We start from the raw sequence: 20,521 nt of genomic DNA, 5'->3' as shown, positions 1-20,521 counted from the left end.
GAACAGGAAGATTTTAGATAATTTAATGTATAAGAGATGTGCAGCAGATCAGGAAAACTAAATTCAAATGTGCCCAGTTCAAGCACCTGAATTCCCAATGGCCTCCTTGACCAATCCCAAGGCCTCTCCCCTCATGAACAGCCCTTCTCTGCTTCTGTCCCGCTTCCCAGCCCAGAGCTGTGAGCACTGCAAGCAGCAGTGTTTAGCAAAACACAGGCTCTAGTACATGTGTCTTTGAAATTACAAAGGATCAATGTGGAGAACTGTGAAAATGTCGAATTTAAGTGTATTTGAGAGCTGGATATAGTCATATGCACATCATACACATATACCCAGGGCAATAAAATAAAGAGAGAGCTAATATTTAATTCAACCTTTTAGTACCTAAGAGATCCATTTCAATATTGATCTCTTAAACTACCATTTAGAATGTTAGAAAACAAAGACCATTAACCAGTTGAAAAACATTAGCTTTCATTCTGTCATGCGCACACACAAAAGAGGACTATATAACACAGAAAAGAACCAAAGAAGCCTAAATTTAGCAGACTTTTAAAAAAAGGCTTTGCAGCAACCTGTTTGAGTTTTGCATCATGCACATTTACTATACGAACCCTGCCAGATCTTCTACTCAGGGACTGTGATCCATATAAGTCTCCATCATACCCATTTGTCTGTTTCAAGGAAGAAAAGGAGAGAAGCTGACATCAGTACACAAATGAAGAGACAGGGACAGATTGGCAAAGAAGAATTAGCCAGGTACAGACTGAGCTTTTGGAGTGGAGCGGATGGACACGCCCAGCAGAGCACGTTTCCCAGCAGGCGCCCCACTGGCTCCATGCTTCTGAGCTGCAGCCCAGGAGAAGCCAGCCCTGTCCGGGGGTCAAAGCTGTCCTCTTAGTATCCCTGGAGACTACAAGGCACTCACTCAGGGATGGGAAGCAATGCCACGTCTTCGTGGAGTGAGTCGCACTTGCGTTCCAGTTTTGTGGTGGTACTGCGGGAATCCCAGCCTTCGAGAAGCCTGAATGCCAGCCAAGCAGGCTAATGCCTCCATCTGAGTCAACTAGTTTTCAGCTCTTGGTTCGGCATGACACGCTTAAAACTACGGCTCATTATGAAGCTGTGTTCAGAAGATTCAAAGAGAGCGGTCTACTCAATTCGTAATTAAATGCAAACGTTCATCATGGAAAATCTAATCTATAATATTAGGCTTTCATTCATCCAGTTTTCCTACTTTTTCAAAGTGAAATCTGAGGACGTATTTCATAATTTGTTCTCCAGGAAAAAAAAGAGAGAATGATTAAGAGTGTGTCTGTCTCCCTTTTCCTCCCAAGTCCTTGTCAAAGTTTGCTTGGGCTTCTACACCTGCTCTCATTCACCTATAAGGAAATTTCTGCTGCTTCAGGTTGAGAACTGTCAGGCGTCAGGGACACAGCCAGCTCTCGAGTCAGAAAAAGGAGGCGCAGCGGTTAAAAGTGGAAGGACATGCCCGGGGTCACACGTGAGTCCAGACTCCAAGCAGAAGCTCCGTCATGTGGCCTAAAGCAAGTTACTTCATCCACTGGAATTTCCACCGCTGTGGCTGTGAAAACGTGCGGAGTCATAAATACTTTACAAGGCCCTTGTGGGGATTAAATTTGATTAAAACGAGTGATTAGATCAGGGCTGACTGTGAGGGATGTGCTGACCAGATGGGGAAGTCCCCAGCACACAGGAAGGACCAGGATATGTCTCCTTGTTGGAAGGGTGGGGGCAGGCAGACATACTCTGCAGCTGTGATGTTGACGAACAATAAATACACGGATTTCCAGATATTATAAAGCCAGGGTCAGGAAATCTTGACTTTAAAACTACGTATTTACTTGTGTTACAACTCAAAAGCAAGTCAATATGAGGTTTCCGAATGAGAAGGAGTATGTAGAAATCCTTCAAAAGTAAAATTTAAAACTATGAGTACATTAAAACATTTCTGAAATAAATTTGATAATAAAAAATCTTTGGAGGTTGGCAGACATTTTATTCAGCCTCCTTTTTTTCTCTTGCCTGATGAGATTATTTGAAATAATCTTAAATGTCAAGGACTTTACATTTCAGATCTCAATCTTATTCCTTTGATATCTGTTTAGAAACTAGTTTCTGGGAAAAAATTAATATAATATCGAAGGCTAGCATCAATCAATTTTAGGTGACTTTTACTTTGCTAATAAATAAGGAAGAAAACATACTGCATATATAAACCCTCTGGCTGTCCATTATTGCTTGTAACATACATACTGCTTTAGGTGAATTTTTCCTTTCCTCTTCTCTCTCTCCAGTCTAGCCTGCAGCATGAAGCAGAGCCAGGTGGGGGCTGAGAGGGCAAAGGCACTCCTTCAGTTCTCCCTGTCTTCTCTGGCCTTCCATGAAAATGCGGAAAAACCCTTCTTTGGAAAGCTTTGTGGAATGAATATCCACACTTCTCTGTTGTAATGAAATTCTGCCGCAGAGAATGTATTCCTACAACATATCCTCCACACAGAGATCTCACTGACAACATCTCTAGAGCGAATCTCTCTGACCTTCTTAGCGAACGCACCACCTTTCTCCTCTTGGGTAGTTTTTCTGTGTTGAATTCAGGTCGGTGGAACCATTTTTAGTGGCATAAGAGGATAATAAGGCGAGTTGAAAATTAACTGTCACGACATTAGAACAAAAAGTCCACAGGAGGCATATGTTCACCTAGCTTTGCTCTACAGAAATTTTTTTCAGCTCTCTTCACTGCACAGACCCCCTGCATCCTGGTCGCCCCTTAGACATTGGAATCCCCAGAGGCCTGGGAATATGCATCTTAAGTTCGGGTCAATCTTTCGTACAGTAACATTGGGAAGCACTGCTCTTAAGAGAGAACAGAGTAAAGAGACATTTACCAACCTGCATTTTTCTGGAAAAGGACGAGCAAGATACAAAAACAGATGCCCCATCAAAACCAATGTGTCTAATGGCAACTTCTAGTTAGTCATCTAATAACATGCAGTGCTGTCAAAGCACCAAGCCATTCCACACATGACCATGCAAAAGGCAACTGTTATTAAATAGTTTTTTTTTTAATTAATGTATATGTGTGTTTAGTTGGTTATTCATGTCTGACCCTTTGTGATCCCATGGACGGTAGCCCGCCAGGCTCCTCTGTCCATGGGATTTCCCAGGCAAAGAATATTGGAATGGGTAGCCAGTCCCTTCTCCAGGGGGTCTTCCCAACCTAAGGATTGAACCAGGGTTGCCTGCATTCCAGGCCGATGCTTGACCATCTGTTTCTACTAAGTCAGAAGACAGAGCACCTTCAAGGGCATCAGAGATGGGAAACAAATAACGAAAGGCAAAATAAAAGCTCTGAAGGGCACTCGATGCACTCAGTTGTTTTTGAAGTGGAGAAGAGCCGCTCCACGGGGAGGCTCTGGGGACAAATGTCTGTGCAGATGAGCTGTGCTGTGCCCTGTTATCACCTTAAGGGTAAACATGTAATTTATAAATGGTAGTTTGCTAAATAATTTTTCAGCACAATGGGATGAATGAAGCACAAAACCCTTTTGGGAAAAAAATCCTTCAAGCAGAGAAGTGTATAATCCAATATAATTTCAGTGCTGAGTCACTTTAATGCTGAGTGTGATTAATGCTGGTGAGATTACATTTTTCTACCTTGGAGTGTAATTTAAATGTATAGGTTTACAGAAAGCATAAGCTGCAGAAACTCTTCTAGACAGATGTCAGAAGGGAAATGCTGAATTTAAAGGCTTTGTTTTCTTACTGGATCTGGGGTCTTTCTCAAAGAGCACTCTCTGGCCAAAGAGCCATCTGGGACATTTAATTTGAAAGGATACAGATTAGGAAATAATAAATTTTTCATTAGATAAAATGACTTTAAATTTAATCTGTTACAGGAAATGTAGAGGCTTGGGAATTCTTGATCTGATTTTGGGTTTCCTGCAAGAAGACCCCGTCTCTTCCATCTGGTGCCCACGGCTGTTACCCCAGAGCCTGCCTGGCAAACAGCGGTGCTCACAGGCTGCCTGGTGAGGGAGACCGTCAAGTGCCCACACCTGGACTCTGGACACCGGAGGAGGGGCAGAGCTGCAAGGAGGCTCTGGGAAGCACAGCTGTGGGCACACCTGCCCTCTGGCCTCAGTCTCCAGGAAAGGACTGGAGGGGGGCACGTGTGTCTCTTCGCACAAAGATGAACTTGGCTTTTTAGATAAGCACCCACAATATTAGTGGACACACCACAGGTTATTATCTGCCAGGCCACACTATTCGGATCAGAGCACATCTCACCCAGGCGTAGGGGCCCCCGTACTCCAAGTCAGGCTGTGACTGTCGGAGGAAGGATGGAAGAGAAAAACAACAGAAGAGAGTTGTCCACAATCAGGTAAAAGCTAAGCACAATATAACAGAAACATAAAACAAAGCAAGCAATCTCGAAAATCTTAAAATTAATTTTCTTCATGACTTCTAGGATCTCATGTGTATTTACAAACGCAGTTACAATAGCATGGCAGCCACCATAAAATCCATTAACATTAAATAAAACCTCCATGGCAGATGTCGCTGTAATTCATGGAACCTGAAGAAGTTTGAACAATCCTGCTTCCTCCCCTACCTAGTGCCCGCCATTTACATTAGACAGAGCGTCAATAGATGCATCACTATCAATGTTTAAATAGAGAAAACTTAGACTTATGATATCTAAATCCAGATTTTCTGAGGATGTCCATACAAACACTAGAAAAAAATTTTCTTCCATTTTTAAGGGCTTATCATCACTGTGAATGGAATGAAGACGGCCTGTGTTTTGAGAAAGCCAGGAGATAAAAGATATGGTTTTTGAACTTTGCAAACTATAAAGATTTTCAAATATTAAAATATGTAAAACAGCAGAAATTGGTCCTACCCAGAGATGGACTGAGATGAGCCGCCCTCAGGGGGCAGTGGGGAGCCTTGCTCGCCCACCAACCTGGAGAGACCAGAGCTTCTGGGCCCTGGAGGGGCTTGAGGGGTGATGCTCTCACAAAGCCCTGGCCCTGAGCAGCCTCCTCAATTGCTCTGGGCTTTTTCTATGTTGATAAAAATAAGAAGGTTGCACTCTTATTCCCAGGATCCAGGTTCTCAAGGTCTGTGCTTTTTATCTTTAAAATCTTTAAGCTATTCCTTTAGATCAAGAGCATTATGGGAAAGCGTCAGGGAACATACCCCACAGCTAACGACAAACACCACCCACCACCAACTTTCCACTTTCTCCCCTCTCTTACTCAGCGTCCTAACTGTGGAGGTCCTCTAAAATTTTATATCCTAAAACAAACACACTTGATATCTTGGCAGAGACAGGTATCCAGCACAAAAGCTTAGCTCATTTCTGGTTAAAATCCTTAAAAATGAAATAAATGCTGTAAACAGCCAAACAGTAACGAATAGTACAATAGTTTTAAGGGGGCCAGGAAACCCTCTGAGAATCTTAAAGTGAACTGATTATTTTCCCAGAAAAATTCAAGTACATAAAAAATCTTGAATACAAGTTCAAGGAGTATCAAAGATGGAAAACGCTGTTTTGATAGAGAGATGTGAGCCCCCAAATAATCAGGTTTTGCTCTATTTCCATCAAAAGCTCCCTTGTGGACCTCCTCATGGTGTGGAGGCTAACAGTCATGTCAGTCCCGTGCTCACATGCTCACCCTCCTCCTCCTTGAAAAAGTGTCCTCTTCACTTGGTTTTAAGGACCTGATATCCTCCTGGGTCTGCTCAACAGCTGTGATTTCTGTCCCTTGTCTACAGAGTCTATAAACTGAGTTCTACGCTGATACTGTTTGCGTTACATGAATCTTACTTCCTCTTGGATGAATCATGTTACAGGACAGATGAGGAATTTACAAGTAGGTGGCTAAGGAGAAAGTTTCAAATAGAAAGGAAGCTCTTTGACTTCACTTTTAAACTGTAACTTTCTGGCAAGGTCACCATGTATCTGCTTTTGGCACTTTAAGGACAATGACCACTGCTAACACCAGAGCAACAATATACAGCCGTCCTTCAGCATCTGTCGGGGGGCGGTGGTCAGTTCCAGGACCCCCACAGACACCAGCATCTGCACATGCTCCAGTTCCTAATTCAAAATTGCCTGGCTTTTGCATATAACCCATCACACCCTCCTGTATACGTTCATCATCTCTAGATTCCCTACAACACCCAACACAATGTAAATGCTATGTTGTTGTCGTTCAGACGCAAAGTCACAAAGTCATGTCTGACTCTTTGCTATGTGAATAGTTGTAAATACAATGTCAAATGCTATGTAAATAGTTGCCAGTGCGGCAAATTCAAGCTTTGCTTTTTCGCAAATCTCTGGAAATTTTTCTCCTTGACTATTTTTAATCTCTGGTTGGTTGGATCATGCAGAACTTGGGGATAAGAAAGGCGAACTGTTATCACCTTTGTAGTTTTCTGTTATAAACAGCCGAATTAAATGCACATTTAGTGGGAATATAAGAAGGCTAGGAGTGATATCATAACTTAGTCATCACAGTGATTAAAAGCGAGCCTTCTGCTCCATACAGCCCTTCAGTAAAATGAGAGGCTGTGTTGAGACTGAATTATTACCAGGGAGATGCAGCTTTAACCCAGTGGCAAATGACACTGACTCTGTGTCGGAGCAAATTCTAGGAGATGGTGAAGGACAGGGAAGCCTGGCGTGCTGCAGCCTATGGGGTCGCAAAGAGTTGGGCACGAATGAGCGACTGAACATCAACAAATGACAATGACATGCTGAGTTTAACTCGTTGAGTAGAAGAACCAATAAGCCAAACACATTTTCTCTATGTAACTTCCCAAAGCACACCATGTTTTCAAGTATAATTAAGATTTTTGGAATGTTTAAGGAAGGATGTGTATTTCTGTTTATCAACCATCAAGCTGTCCGTGATGCAGAGATTTCATTATAGTTGATGAAAGGGAAGGCTGCCGAAGGCCCCGGGCTGGATAGACTCAACGTGCTCCAACTTTTTACCAGGCAGCTCACAGCAGCTTTCAAGGAGCCATGCAAAGCATCACTGCATAACAGCTACTTTAACTTGTTGTTACTTCACTGAGATTCCAACTGGATGGGAGCCTGCACTTCTGTAAGGACAGAATGTGTCTTCATGCTCCTCTCATCATACTAGCAATGAGACGACCTGATCTAAATGGGGCAGTTTGGTGACATGGACCCAACATGAAAAAACGATGACTTCCACATTGAGGAGAAAGACACAATGCATCAATCAACTCTCTGCATCATAAAGAAACATCCCAACGTTGGACAGATTTTAAATAAGCATCTTGACAATGAACGAGGACTTTGAACGCAGGGGTGGGAGGACACGGACCACGGACGCAGACTGTACCATGCAAACCCAACCATCCTGGTTACTGACCCTCAGGCTTCCACGGCTACCCACTGACATGCGCTCATCTTCATCAGACGCCTAGTGAAAGAAAGACGGAAACAACCGTGAGGAGATATGGTAACAGACATGAGACGCCCAGCTCTCAGAGGAGAGCGGCTGACCTGACACACGGCCGGGGGGCAGGTCAGGCCCCTCTGAGAATCTCAGTGCCCATGAACCTGTGTGCTCCCCAAAAGGGCTCTGCTTGTGCAAAGTATCACAGGACTGTTTCTGGATAACATGGCTTTACATTAACTTCATTAAAGTGGTGTTGTTCACTTCGCTGGTTATGTACAAATATATAGCTTCATGCACACGACTGCAAATTATTCATGAGTATTCAACAGCAAAGAAAGCACTAAAACTGTAATGAACATATTAATACTCGTTAAAACATTCATAAATACTGAGGAAATTTTCAAAGTTTCCTCTCACCAAAGTCAAGTCAAAATGCTAAAAGCTGAGTTCACAGTCTTTGTATCGGTAATTGTATCAGTGTTAATTTCTTAGATATAGATAGAGACACAGATCTGTAGACAGATATATATACTTATAGATAGGTGGGTGGATAGAGAGATAATTAACGTTATTCCAGCCACTAGAACAGCCAAGCAGACTTGAGCCGAAACGCCGAGGTAACGGAGGAAGGCAGTACTGACCGACGTGTTTCTTCTGGATCTGTGAGAGTAGCGTTCACTGTCTTCCTACCAAAGCAATGAGGAGACAGCACAGAAAGGTTAGAGGCAGACAGGAGAAGCCCTAAGACCGTCCAACCGCGTCTCAATACAGTATTTCTGATATAAATGTCAAACAAATATTTACTTTGCTTAAAGGCCTCAATTAAACCACTGGGGGAAAATGTTTTCTTCTAAAGCAGGTGGGGGTGGAGGCTGGAACTTGAGCACACAAATCATTGGGATGTTTCATTCTGGCTTTAAAAACAAGCATGTGTTCGGTGAAAAGCAGGCTCTTTTTTTTTTTTTTTTTCCCTAATCGAATCTGGTGCATTTAAATCAACCTACTTTTGACATTTAAAACCTACTCACTTCTGTTCAGGAATCAGAGAAGAAACCGTTTGTGCAAGAGATCCAACGCGGACGCCACCCTATCTACTATCTTCACTGCATCCTAAGATGTTTCATTTTGCATCTGGACTTCTCTGAAGTCGAGGCATACCTTATAATCAAAGCTGCTCACAATTATAATTAGCATTTTCTTTCTCAGTGGCATATAAAACACTGACACCTCTTTTAACTGTGTCTTAAGATTTGTTAAATTTATACCTATGCCGTATAAGCGTTAAAATGATGGTTTACACATAACAGAGGTTGAAGTTAATTGTTTAAATAGAGGAATTGTGTGCTCTTTGTATTTCAACAGCTGTTTTCTTTCATATTATACACAGATCTCTAAGATGTAGGTAATTTTCTATTTCCTTGGATCATTTTATGTATAAGGGACATTTAATGGGACAGCTGCATACTGGCCTGGTTCTCAAAGGCTGGAAGGATGCGATGATGTCTGTGAGGCCAGCAAGCAAGGTGACAAGGACAAGGAGAGGTGGGGGGCACTCGGGGGTGAACTGATGACCAGTGGACGGCCCTCAGAGCTCACCCCCCTTCCAGAGCCTCCCACTGTGGGGCAACATCTCCACCCGAAAGGCTTGTAAGGACGGGGGGGTGGTATCGTGAAGGGCAGGCCAGCTCTTAAATGACAAAGGACAGATAAGTTGTGCCAGGAAACAGGGTGAGAAGCTAAAGGAATTTTCTCCCCCGAGAACCATGGTTTCTCAGGGACAGTGCACGAGGTGAGCAGGGCCCAGCAGTGAAGGATAAAGGTCGGAAGGAGAGTGGCCGGGCCGCTGACTGCAATTGGGAATGGAGACCACACAGCACAATGCTTCCTCTGGCTTCTGGCTAGAGCTGCTGTCTAGGCCGGCTGGTCACAGGAAGGTTCTCACACTGGGGGGCCCTGGTCCAGCCTGAGTGTCCCCAGGGGGGATCCTGCTAAAAGGAGAGGGGGCGGTGGGGGCGGGGGGGTGGTGGGCAGGCCAGGGGGGATCCTGCTGAAAGGAGATGGGGTGGAGACCCCCCATGCTAGCCTGGGGGGCTCCAGGAGCCAGCCACCTCACCAGACGCCTGGCCAGACCTTTTCTAAGCAGCCTTCACAGGGGCTGTAAACAAGCAGACCAGATGCAAACATCCCCGGAAGGCAGCCTCTCAGTATTAAATTAGGGGGCAGCCAGGTTCTAGCTATGCAATTACAGTGTGGGAGAATGAAATCACAAACCGTTTCAAGCTTTGAAAAATCATATTTGAGGCCTACCATCCATTGCTCGATGTCGCCCCATTTTGTATCCAGCCCATAATATTTCTGTAGACAGAAGGGAAAGAAGATGAGGCAAGAAGTGACACGCACTCTGAGTAGGACACTGTTCCGACATGCATTTCCAAGCCCCAAGGTCAAGGGAACATGCCGAGGCAACGCGAGTTAGAACAGGCAGGGCTCTGCGGGGGAGCTGCAGACCCCCATGCCACCTGTGAGCCCAGAAAGATGACCCTTCCCACCCGGGAAGACAGGCCAGGACAAAGCATTGCTGGGGTGAGGGGGAGACCTCCGTAGAGACCAGGAATTTCAACAGCCCGGCAGCACGACGAGCCCCTCTGTCAAGCTGGTTGTGCCCTCAGAGAAAATGTACTGCAGCAATAAAACACTGTGTGTGTGTGTGCGTGTGTGCACGTGTGCGTGTGCTCAGTGGCTCAGTCGTGTCCGGCTCTTTTCCACCCCTGTTTAAGAGAAGCCAAACCGGAGAGCCATTTCTCTGTTGCTACAACAGGGATGAGAAAACCAGAGGAAAGGGGCAGAAATGATGTCCTGAGCCCTAGATTTCTGATACACTTGCTCCAGCCATCTGATATCTATGCTAAATTTAGGCCCTCGAGAATTTCTGGGCTGTGGACGTCTTTATCATATGCTGCTAATGGCAAGATGGCCAAGCAGCCTGCTGTAGAAGAGGTCTTGATACAGGGAAAAAAACACACAAACAACTGTTGGGCTTTTTCTTTAGCCAATATCTCCATGCTTTCACCTTGCGTATCTAAACTGCAGCTGCCCAAGTGAGAATTACAAAAGCAGATTCAGGATGGCTGCTACTGTCGCCAAAATATAGCAATTCCCAATTTAGGTGGGAGCCCCGGTGGAGTCCCAAATAAAGGGGCTTTGCTTTTCTCCTCACTTTTCCCTTGATTTCCAATAAAAAAACCAAGAAACCACCATCTAAACCTTCGTATCGTATAACACAGAGATGATTTTCCTTTTGCACACGAAAAACTTAAAATCAGAGGGAAAACACTGCATGTGAGAAGTGCACGACAGCACTTGAAATGCTTTTACAATGACCCAAACAGGCTGCTGCTGTTATACTTGGCTTTATATTTGGTTTAGTTTCTGTTTATTTTGAAAGTCAGCCAGATTTAACACATACGGCCCTTCAATGGTCTCGCCCCTTTCTCTTAGGAATGGTGGTAAGTAGAAAACTTGAAGAAGAAAATTAGGAGAGAACTTACCAGTGCTTTAAAAATCCAACCAATATAGAACCTGAGCCGCTAAAGCACATGAGCCACTTTTCTGTAAGTTCCTTCCCTTAGACTATAAATTGAGAAGGGAAATACTTCCCACAGTCATGTTTCAGCAACAGCGTAAGTTAAACACAACAGCTTCAAGCTATTTTGCGTTCAAATCATGCCAGCCCCGCTTCCAGCGTCAAGCTCCAGGTATAAAAAGTTCGATGCCATCAACCCTCCTTCATCTCATGCCTTGACTACAAAGATAGAAAATGTGGCTTTTAAAAAGGAACGGGCCTACAGAATCTGACAAAAAAGTAAATTCCTAAAGAGGTCTGCATTATCCGTTTTTCTATTTCTGTCTTTTCCTTTTTGGCCAATTCTATACCCATATCAAATATTGCATTCTACCTGTCGCACTTTTTAGGACAAAAATAAGAACCAGTATTTAAAATCCTCCGTTGAGTTCACAGGTGGCCTTATAAACAGCTGCGGTAAGTCTAGCTACGTTTCCAAGCCATCCGTGGGGAGAGGACGCCCCTGGAAAAGCGCGGTTAAGGAGTCGTCCTGGTGTTAGTACCAGGGGCGGCACAGCAAGCTCTAGGAAGTGCACGACACCACACGCAGGCTGTGAGGAGCCGGTGAGCCATGCAGAGGGAAGCAAGAGCCAGACGGGCACACAAGTGCTTGACTTTCAGAAACAGCTTTGATTCAACACAAGAGAAACTGTGATGGAGACAGCCCACGGGCTGTCACCAAACCTTACTGCCTCCTCCTCCTGCGTCCCGGGTCACGTCTTTATTATAATAATGGACATCTGCTTTTCTGTGGAGGGCTCCCTGAGCTCCCTTTAGTTGTGTGTGCTGGGTGTGCGTGCTGTGCTAAGTCGCCTCAGTCATGTCCGACTGTAGCCCTCCAGGCTCCTCTGTCCATGGGATTCTCCAGGCAAGAACACTGGGCACTGCTGTGCCCTCCTCCAGGGGACCTTCCCGACCCAGGGCTCGAACCCAGGTCTCTTGCATCTCCTGCATTGGCAGGTGGGTTCTTTACCACTAAGGGCCACCTGGGACACCTGTACTGTGTGACACATGACCATTCTGACAAGGTTCTAACAGCGTATCCGGTAGTGAGGAGGAGATATTCTTGATCCAGCACCAGATGGGAATGAGCCAAGTAGAAACGACCAGAGAGGAGTCCCTGTCTAGGTTTTAGTTGACTGCGTCCTATTCCGTCGGTTACCGTGACGGTTCCCAGCCTTGCCTTTCACCTGTGAAATTCTGACCTGGATTCTCTATGTGTGGTTTGGAACTCTAGCCTCAGTATACAGTTCCAAGTGGACTCTGCAAAAACTAACAAAGTTCTAATAGATCTTGGCACCTTCTTAACTGGTTTCTTGACACTTTGGGGGATAATATTTATGCAGAGTGAGAGGGGCAGGGGGGAAGGCAATGTGGAACTGCAGCTGGTAAAGGAATCCAGAAACAATTTTTTTATTTCAAAATTAACACTGCATTTAATTAATATTCTTATAAAGTGCCAGGTGGCTCCTGGAGGGCTAGTGAAGGCTGAGGAGACAAGTGCAGAAGGAAACGGAGATGTTACTCATTTTGTTTGTCTGGTATACACTTCTTAGAACTCTAAATCCTGGTGAACGGGCATTTTCATTGAATACCAAATGGAAATTTGGGAAATTGCTACTTGAGGCAATTCGGACTCTCCAGAGAAGGTTATGACTCTAAAGAAATCAGAAGTGGCTCCGGGTTGGGGCCTAACCAGACAGCAGCCCCAGGAGCCGGAGCCTCTGGAAATTTAAACACACTCATGTTCTGTGTTTAAAGGGCTTGCATTTTCTAACCCATGAGATTAGGTTACCTTGTTGATTTTCTTAGCTGCTCTCAAAGATAACTATGACTCTTCTTTATAAACTAAATATGTTTGTAAACAAGAAATTATTTCAATTCATTTATGGGAAAGACTCCCTGTAAACACTTTTCTATAAATTCTCAGGGAACCGTTCGCACCTTCCTTCATATTGCTGGATCAGGAGTCACTGACTTGGTTGTTTTTATTTTCTGCAGCGGGACAGCTCAGCGCATTTATTTCTAAACCTCACTGCCTTTACAAAATACCCTTAGGAAACAGAGATGCATGGTAGCACTCTGAATATTAGGGATGGAAGGCAGGTTTGTTTTAAGCTACTGGGTTTTATTGTTATACCATCATTTTCTTCTTTTACTCAGTTTTAATTCAGTATGTAATAATCTCAACGTATAGCAACATGTACTGAAAATTTCAACACTTACTATTAATAATAAAATTATATACAAGGATACTCTTTCTTTTCAAATGTCTGATTCTAAACGGTTTTCCAGACTCTAAAGTGTGATTTATTTTGTCTTAATTTTTTTCTTAAAGAAACAATTTTCCAATTTCTTGAGAAAAATGGAGATAGTAAAAGCATTCAGTACACAGACATGTGCGTTGACGGCTGCTTTTCGTGGGGGCTGATGTGAACACCTATGCATTCATGCTCAAACCAATTCACGAGTATGACAGTGAAAGAAGCAGTAAGAACTTTAATGAGTTCTCAATCAAAGGCGTTATTTCTGAAAGGCGACCAGGTCCTTGGCAAGGGAAAAAGAGTACATGCAAATCAGAAAATAAATATGGAAGAGCCTACCTTTTGAACCTGATAGATCTTCAGAGAAGGGCAAAAGAAATCGGGAAAGAAACACAAAATCCAGTTACAGAAGTAGAAAAATCAGAAAGAAAGGTTCTGTAAGGATCTAGAAATATGAATAAAAGCCACATTGAAACAAAGCAAAAACTGGTAAAACGGGAATGAAAAAAACTCTCTTGTAGTCTCATCGAAATAATCAGTAATTTCATAACAGATCTTACATTCTATTTTAGTTACGTTGATGAAGTATAGGCACGTCCACACAAGTCTATGAGAGTCCTGTTATTAGTCTGATGCAAAAGTTTGTGTTAACTAATACCACTAATGGGAAAAAGAACTTCATCCTCAACATAAAATTTCTTTTCACATGACCAAAGTGTAGCAAAGAAGTACAGAAATTTAATTGGAAAGTCAGCTGGTCAGATTCCCAAAGAGTTAGGAAACATTCTTTCATGTTTGGATCCATGCAGATACAAATCAGGAAAACTTCCGCCAAACAGACTGATCGCGAGGATATAACTGAAACACATTTTGAAACGCTTATTATCATACTGGGACATACTAGCTTGCTCTAGAGGTTTCTCCTAATTTTGTAGTAATCCCTAGGTAAGACTGAGATGCCTATTCCATCACTCATTCACTCATTCATTCTTCATTCACCCAACAAAACTGCCGAGCATGGCCCAAGGCATTGCTACAGCTGTAAGACTTCAGACCCCACGCTTCCAGTCCTACAGAGGTGAGCAGATGTCAATATACCCAACACATGTACTGCATTAAATGTTAGTCTCCAACAGAAATGTTGATCAGGTCAGTAACAACAAGAGACATGCCATGATCATCAGATCGCCTGGTCATCACACCAGAATTTTTTTCCCATTAGTTTAGGCTCTGAGACAGAGTTGAAGTTTCACTTAGATTTCCCAAAGAACATCTGCATATTCTCCCTAATAAATCCATTAAGAAGGAGCTCATAGTTCTCTGAGATAGCCCCAAAGCACAGCCACGCAGTCGGTTCTTAGCATCCGCAGGGGTGAAGAGAACGTCTGAATCATTCAGCTGCAAGGCTGGGGCTGCCTGCACCACCTGGATGGATCGCCAGCCTGCTCCCAGCCCCCGTGTCCTCAGGGTCTGCTAGGCCTTGCTGACAGACCCAGCTCCTCCAGCACCGGGGTGGGGGGACACTCGGCTCACCTCTGCTCTGTGTGCCCTCTCCATGCTGGCCTTGGAGGGGCCCAGGCACCAGCATGGCTTCAGCCACCACCCACCTCCAACACCTTCCAGTGATGTCGTCAGCTTCCTGCTCTCATGAGCCTTCAGGGACCTCACTGCTCTCCAGGCGTTCACAGGCTCCGTCCGCCTGCCGCCAAGCCCACCTCCATGTCAAGGAAGGCCTTGGCCCTGCTCAGAAGCAGCGGTGTGGTGGCTCGCCACCACACGGAAAGAGGGGTCGTGTTTCTCAATTTTTATACCGAAATACCAATGCTACAGGTTAAACACGGGTCTTCCAAAGCATATTCATTTCCACTTCATCAACAACTTAAAATGCCAGTGCTGACAGATTGTGTAACACAGATTGTGGGGCCGGATCTAATTATAGGCAGGCCCAGAGACGTGATACGCGAAGGGGAGACCCAGGAGTATGCCTGCATGCCATCCTCGCTATTAAAGGCATGGCCCCAAACCTGAAAGCCGTCTGCCTCCTCTCTCCAGATGGGCACACCTGTGCACACCCCCCAGCCCTGGACTTGGGTCACGTTAAGAATCAGCCAGACCAACAGCTGCTGTTCGTGTCTCTCTAGCACAAGGGCGGACACCACGGTCTGTTCTGTGTTCCCATGACGTGCCCCGAATCAGCACCAAGGGAAAAAAACTGGTTTTCCAAGGTGTGCTTCCGCTTGTGAACCGCTGAGGATTACGTGGGTGTTTGCACTCCCGTGCTGCATGAGTGCCAGCGTGCGCCCTGCTGGTGTTAATCCCAAGGTCAACATACTGGTGAGGCCCTTTGTTGCCACCGGTGATGACACGCCTGCTTTGGAGGCAGAGGGTGAGGATGACAGGCTCTGCAGCTTTTTCGGTTCTAGGTTTGAATCTTGGCTCGGCCACCTTCTCAGCTTCTGTATAATTAAGGCCTGCTTTCCTCACCTGTCAATAAAACCCGGAGAGACCCTGTTCCAGACGGTGAGGGCACCCAAGCCCAGCACCACCACACTCCAGGGGGCTCCGGGAGGTCCCTGCCGACCCCCTGCCCCACCCCAGTCCGCTTTGACTATTAATACATATCCACGTGTTTTATCTTAAACCTTCCAAATCCCTTAGTTGAGGAACTAGACAGAAACGGTCCGTGGCAATGCTCTCCTGCCCCAAGGACGCTGGATTTATGCACGCGAAGCTGTCCTTGGTGTGAGTGAGCGCTCGTAGGCTCACAGGTTGATACAAACCTCGGGCCGAGCCAGGGCCCCCATCTGCGCTCCAGCCTCCGCCATCCAGCTCTCCGCCCACAGCCTCCTTGCCCGCCCTGCCTTTCTCCACCAGCAGCTTCTTCACTCGGTGTCCACACTCGCTGTGCTGACCAGAGTTAGTTCCTCTGCTTCCTCCCTGACACATGCAGGGCCCCCCACTCAGGGTGTCCTTCTGCACCCAGATAATTCGCAGCGTGGGGTGCGGACGCCAGGCACGTGGTCTGACCCCGAGAAAGGCGTGCGTTCAGCAGAGAAGGCACCCTCGCAGTCTCCTTGGCCTGTCCCTGAGCTCACGGCAGGAAGAAGGGTCCCGCAGAGGAGACCCACACAGGGCTCATTTAAAAAGGTGACGTTTACCTAAGGTACCTTCCATGCAGTGAAGGTGAGCTTTCCTCTGGGTCCTCGCATTCAGACCCACCTGCCCTGGACACCCGTTCCCACGTCTGAAAGCGTCCCTGCGGGGGCTGAATGCTAAGAACCCCCTGGTCAGCGTACTGCTTTCGTGCAAGACCTTCCCTGGAACCTGAGTCACAACAACACCGTTTCACCCTGTGACCACGTATGTGTCTCTACTGTAAGAATACAGAGTTTCCGTACAAACTGCTACATAAAGAATGGATAAACAAGGTCCTACTGTGTACCACAGGGAGCTATAATCAGATCCTATGATAAATCACTATGGGGAAAAAAGACGAAAAAGAATATATAGGTAAAACAGAATCACCTTGCCATACAGCAGAAATTTAATACAATGCTATTAATCAACTATACCTCAATAAAATTAAAAAATTGTTTTTGAAATTCTAATGGCATCTATTAACCAACGGCACTTGTGTGTCTGACCGAGGGAGGCAAACTGTGGCATTTTTAAATCAGATTTCCCAGGTTTTAATCAAATTTTCTCTGCAAAGCCTGAGGTCCTTAGTAGTCACCAGACACAGGAGGGCAGGCCACACCACACAGGAACTGGGCCAGGTTGCTCAAGTCCTCGGGCTCCTCTGTCCTGGGAGCGCTGTGCTGGCGGGGGTGGGGTGGGGGAAGACTCCACAAGGTCACTCCCCTGCTGACACCCAATGCCCATTTAATGGTACCGAGATCGAAGGGCCCGGACGCAGTTCCCGTCTTTGGGTAGCAGCTGCAGTGTTGCAGCTCGAGGCATCGCAGCTGCGGTGCAGGCGCTCAGCACGAGGTCACTTTGCAGGATTAGCGTGGGACGGAAGGGGGCTTCCCTTGACTCAAAAGAGAAAGGGGTGCTTTGCTTTTAAAGGAGGCACTTCAAATAATTTCTTACTTAGCTTAATTCCTCTTAACCTTTATTTTCTAAAACAAGAACTTCTGCCAAAGAACTTTGTGAATAACACGCTGCTCATATGATTCAGCAGGGGCTGGCCAAAAAGTTCGTTTGGGAGCGCCCGGGAAAACTGGGATGAACTTTCTGGCCAGCCTAATATATATTTAATTCAGTTCTGCCCATAATTAAGGATAGAATATATTATAATCTGGAGGATAGATATGTACACACATACTATGTAACTCACTTACCTTGATTTTGTAGAAATTTTCCCTATGTGTTCTTGGTGAGAGTAACTTTCTCTTATTTTGTGAGACAAATGGTAAAATGATTTCCACCATGGAAACCAAAGGGAGTCCCCCTGTCAGGTTCAAGGTCATCTTTCCCGAGTCCAGTGGTTCAGGTAGAGGGAACAGCCACAGGCTGCCAAAAACACTTAACTACCAGCGGAGGAGGGTGCAGTGTGGATACTCAGTCAAAGGTGGAGAAACCAGGATGGGGCAACACAACAGTGTGGAGAATTCTTCTTACAGCCCTTTTAAGACCTTAATATAAAAAGACTGGGGGCTGGAGGAGAAGCAAGGGAAGCCGACAAAGGAACGAGCCACCATCCTGCTGGTGGCTGGGGAACCCAGCCCCCCCCCCAGGAACTGATGAAGCCGCTACACTAACCCCTGAACGTCCCTGCCCGTGGGTTCCCGAAGCACAGGGAAGGGGCTCCCGGTGTCCTGCACTCAGGGTGTGCAAGGAGTTACTGCATGAACAGCAACATTCTAAACAGACATCAGCCCCAGGCAGTCCGAACAATCAATCCATCACTTAAAATCTCTGACTCAGGGAACTGCCTGGGGGTCCGGTGGCTGGGACTCAGCACTCTCACCGGCGGGGCCTGAGTTCATCCCTGGTTGGGGAACTGAGGTCCCATAAACTGCGGGGCGGCCGATAAATAATAATGAATAAAATTAAATCTAAAATAAATAAATAAAATCCCTAACCTAAAAACCGAGGTGGCCTCCAATGCGTACACTTTATGTCCGTCTAGTGCCAGCTCTTGGTGTCAGGGTGATTCCTAAAGCCCAGGTGACATGTCTCAGACAGGTGACAAAGGCCCACAAAACAATGAGGTCTATGCCTTCTCTCCACCTCCTAGTCCAAATACTTCTCCCTGAAGCCTCTCCTGAAAATGCCTCTTTGAATGTACTTTAACAACTACTCTGGGTCAGGTCCAGTCCCCAGAGTTTGTTTACAAAAGAATATGAGTCAGGCTCCCACCCTCGCCCTTAACCAACCTCATGGCAGGGGAGGGGCTGCAGGTGACCCCAGCCTTCAGCAGTTTCAACTCAACTGCAGAGTTCAAATAACTAACTTGAGAATTCAGGAGGCTCTATTTCCATTTTTTAAAATGGTAAATGGGATTCTAGGTGGGAGAGGCACTGAGAAAATGTCAAACCCATGCTTCTCCAAGTAAATCAAAAGAAAAGCCCCCAAATTAAAATACTAAATTAATTCTAGAGGCAAAATATCATAAAAGCTAGAACTTACCTACAATCGCATTTGTATTTCCAACAAGGAGGGAGGGTATGGTTGATCTACTTTCAAATATTTGTTTAGTCTTTGTCTGCATATAAATGCAGGACAAGTGATGCCCAAGAAACGTGGCTGCTGCCCTACTGTGGGCTCACTTCCCAGCATCCCTGCTGGCCTGGGGGGTGGCCTTTCTCTCAGGGACATCACGCCCTCCTTGGCGGCTTTCAGCTTTCCACCACTGGGACCCAGGTATGACTCCCAGGCTTGAGTTTCTAGTGACCTCCAACCTGCTTTCGCAGCCACACGCAAGAGGTTTCCTCCTCAAGCTCAGACCTGTCCACGCCCCTCCCCTGAGTTCACTCAGAGCAGCTGACCCTGCAGACGGCGGGAAGGGGCGAGAGTGAGAGTGTGGGACTCACCCCCACAGGGAATGTGACGTTGGGAACCTGGCAGAAACTGCAGTTTCACAAGAGGCTGGAAATCCAGTTTTATCTGAAGCCTGACGAGTTTTAAAACACTGGTTCAACTTAGAAAATGTGACTATGTGAACCAGACCAGACTCTGTACGAAAATCAGCTGTGAGAAGGCATCTGGTCCCCTCTCCAACACAATGCTCAAATCTTCCCAACAGAGAGAGCCCTCCGGGGGCGCCTGGCATGGCTGCTCCCCAGACCCCCAGAGGCCGAGGCCCACAGGAGAAGGCGGAGCCCTTGGAAAGGGACTCCTTCACCCACTGCGTGAGCTTTAAGGTCAGGGGAAAGCCCACCCCTCAAGCTACGAGTGAGAGAGCCCTCATGCCGCCCACGTGGCTTCTGGCTCCGGCTCGAGGTGGTGAAAGAAAGAAGCAAACAGCATTAACGGGTGTGTAAACACAACGCTGTCCACTTCCCAGGAGGGCCATTTCCCCCACTGGCCATTTCATCCGGCGTTTATTCTGTTCCCTGTATCACTTAACGGGGCTTCAGGTCTCATGAAACCTATTACAAAGTGTAAAAACTGCAAGGGAAGTATTTTTAAACGGGACTGTTTGGATAGCCTCAAAAAATAATAATCTGTTCTTTCCCGTTTTAATTCCGAGGATGGGAACTGTGGCTCCACAGTTGGAAGCAGCATCTCCTGGTTCCTTTAGGCCGGGAGGCTGGTCCAGTGTGATCCACTCGGGCAAGCGCGCTGTGCGGATCCGACGGGTCGAGTGTCCAGGACGCCGCGCTTGGCCTGACCGGGACCAGAATCACAGGAGGGACAGGGCCTGGAAGGGACCCTCCCGGGGGCCCGCTGACCAGCCCAGCCTTACCTCCTTCTGCTGCCGCTCCAGCTCCTTCATCCTGATCTCTCGGGCCTCTGCGCGGGCCGCACGCTTCGCCGCCAACCTGGCCTCTGCCTGCAACAGACCCAGAGACTGTGTTAGGAGATGGACCAGTGGCTCCTTTCCAGGCTCCGGTCAACCATGATGCTCTGGTTCGGAGGTTACCAAACACACAGTAACACAGACCCGTACGTGTTAAAGAGGGCCCAGGAATCACAATGCTTTCAGCAGTCAGGATTGCTCC

At 46.2% G+C, this 20,521-nt stretch overlaps 1 protein-coding gene across 31 annotated transcripts in view; it reads right to left on the bottom strand.

Annotated features, from left to right (window-relative positions):
- Positions 1-20,521, bottom strand: part of LRRFIP1 (LRR binding FLII interacting protein 1) — a 161,595-nt gene that overhangs the window by 51,645 nt on the left and 89,429 nt on the right. For 14 of the 31 annotated variants that reach the window (XM_055586572.1, XM_055586576.1, XM_055586547.1 and 11 more), the window contains exons 2-8: positions 20,266-20,352; positions 13,692-13,709; positions 9,774-9,821; positions 8,108-8,152; positions 7,437-7,487; positions 4,312-4,350; positions 615-674 (exon numbers count right to left, since the gene is read on the bottom strand). In XM_055586572.1, coding sequence (XP_055442547.1) covers positions 615-674; positions 4,312-4,350; positions 7,437-7,487; positions 8,108-8,152; positions 9,774-9,821; positions 13,692-13,709; positions 20,266-20,352 — 348 coding nt within the window. The remainder of the gene's footprint in view (positions 1-614; positions 675-4,311; positions 4,351-7,436; positions 7,488-8,107; positions 8,153-9,773; positions 9,822-13,691; positions 13,710-20,265; positions 20,353-20,521) is intronic. The other 17 variants (XM_055586566.1, XM_055586570.1, XM_055586568.1 and 14 more) reach the window with 7 other exon arrangements.

Source organism: Bubalus kerabau, chromosome 6, assembly GCF_029407905.1.
Source record: "Bubalus kerabau isolate K-KA32 ecotype Philippines breed swamp buffalo chromosome 6, PCC_UOA_SB_1v2, whole genome shotgun sequence".
Classification (NCBI taxonomy): domain Eukaryota; kingdom Metazoa; phylum Chordata; class Mammalia; order Artiodactyla; family Bovidae; genus Bubalus; species Bubalus kerabau.
The sequence above is the reverse complement of the archived record's forward strand: the minus strand, read 5'-3'. Positions and strand labels throughout refer to the sequence as shown.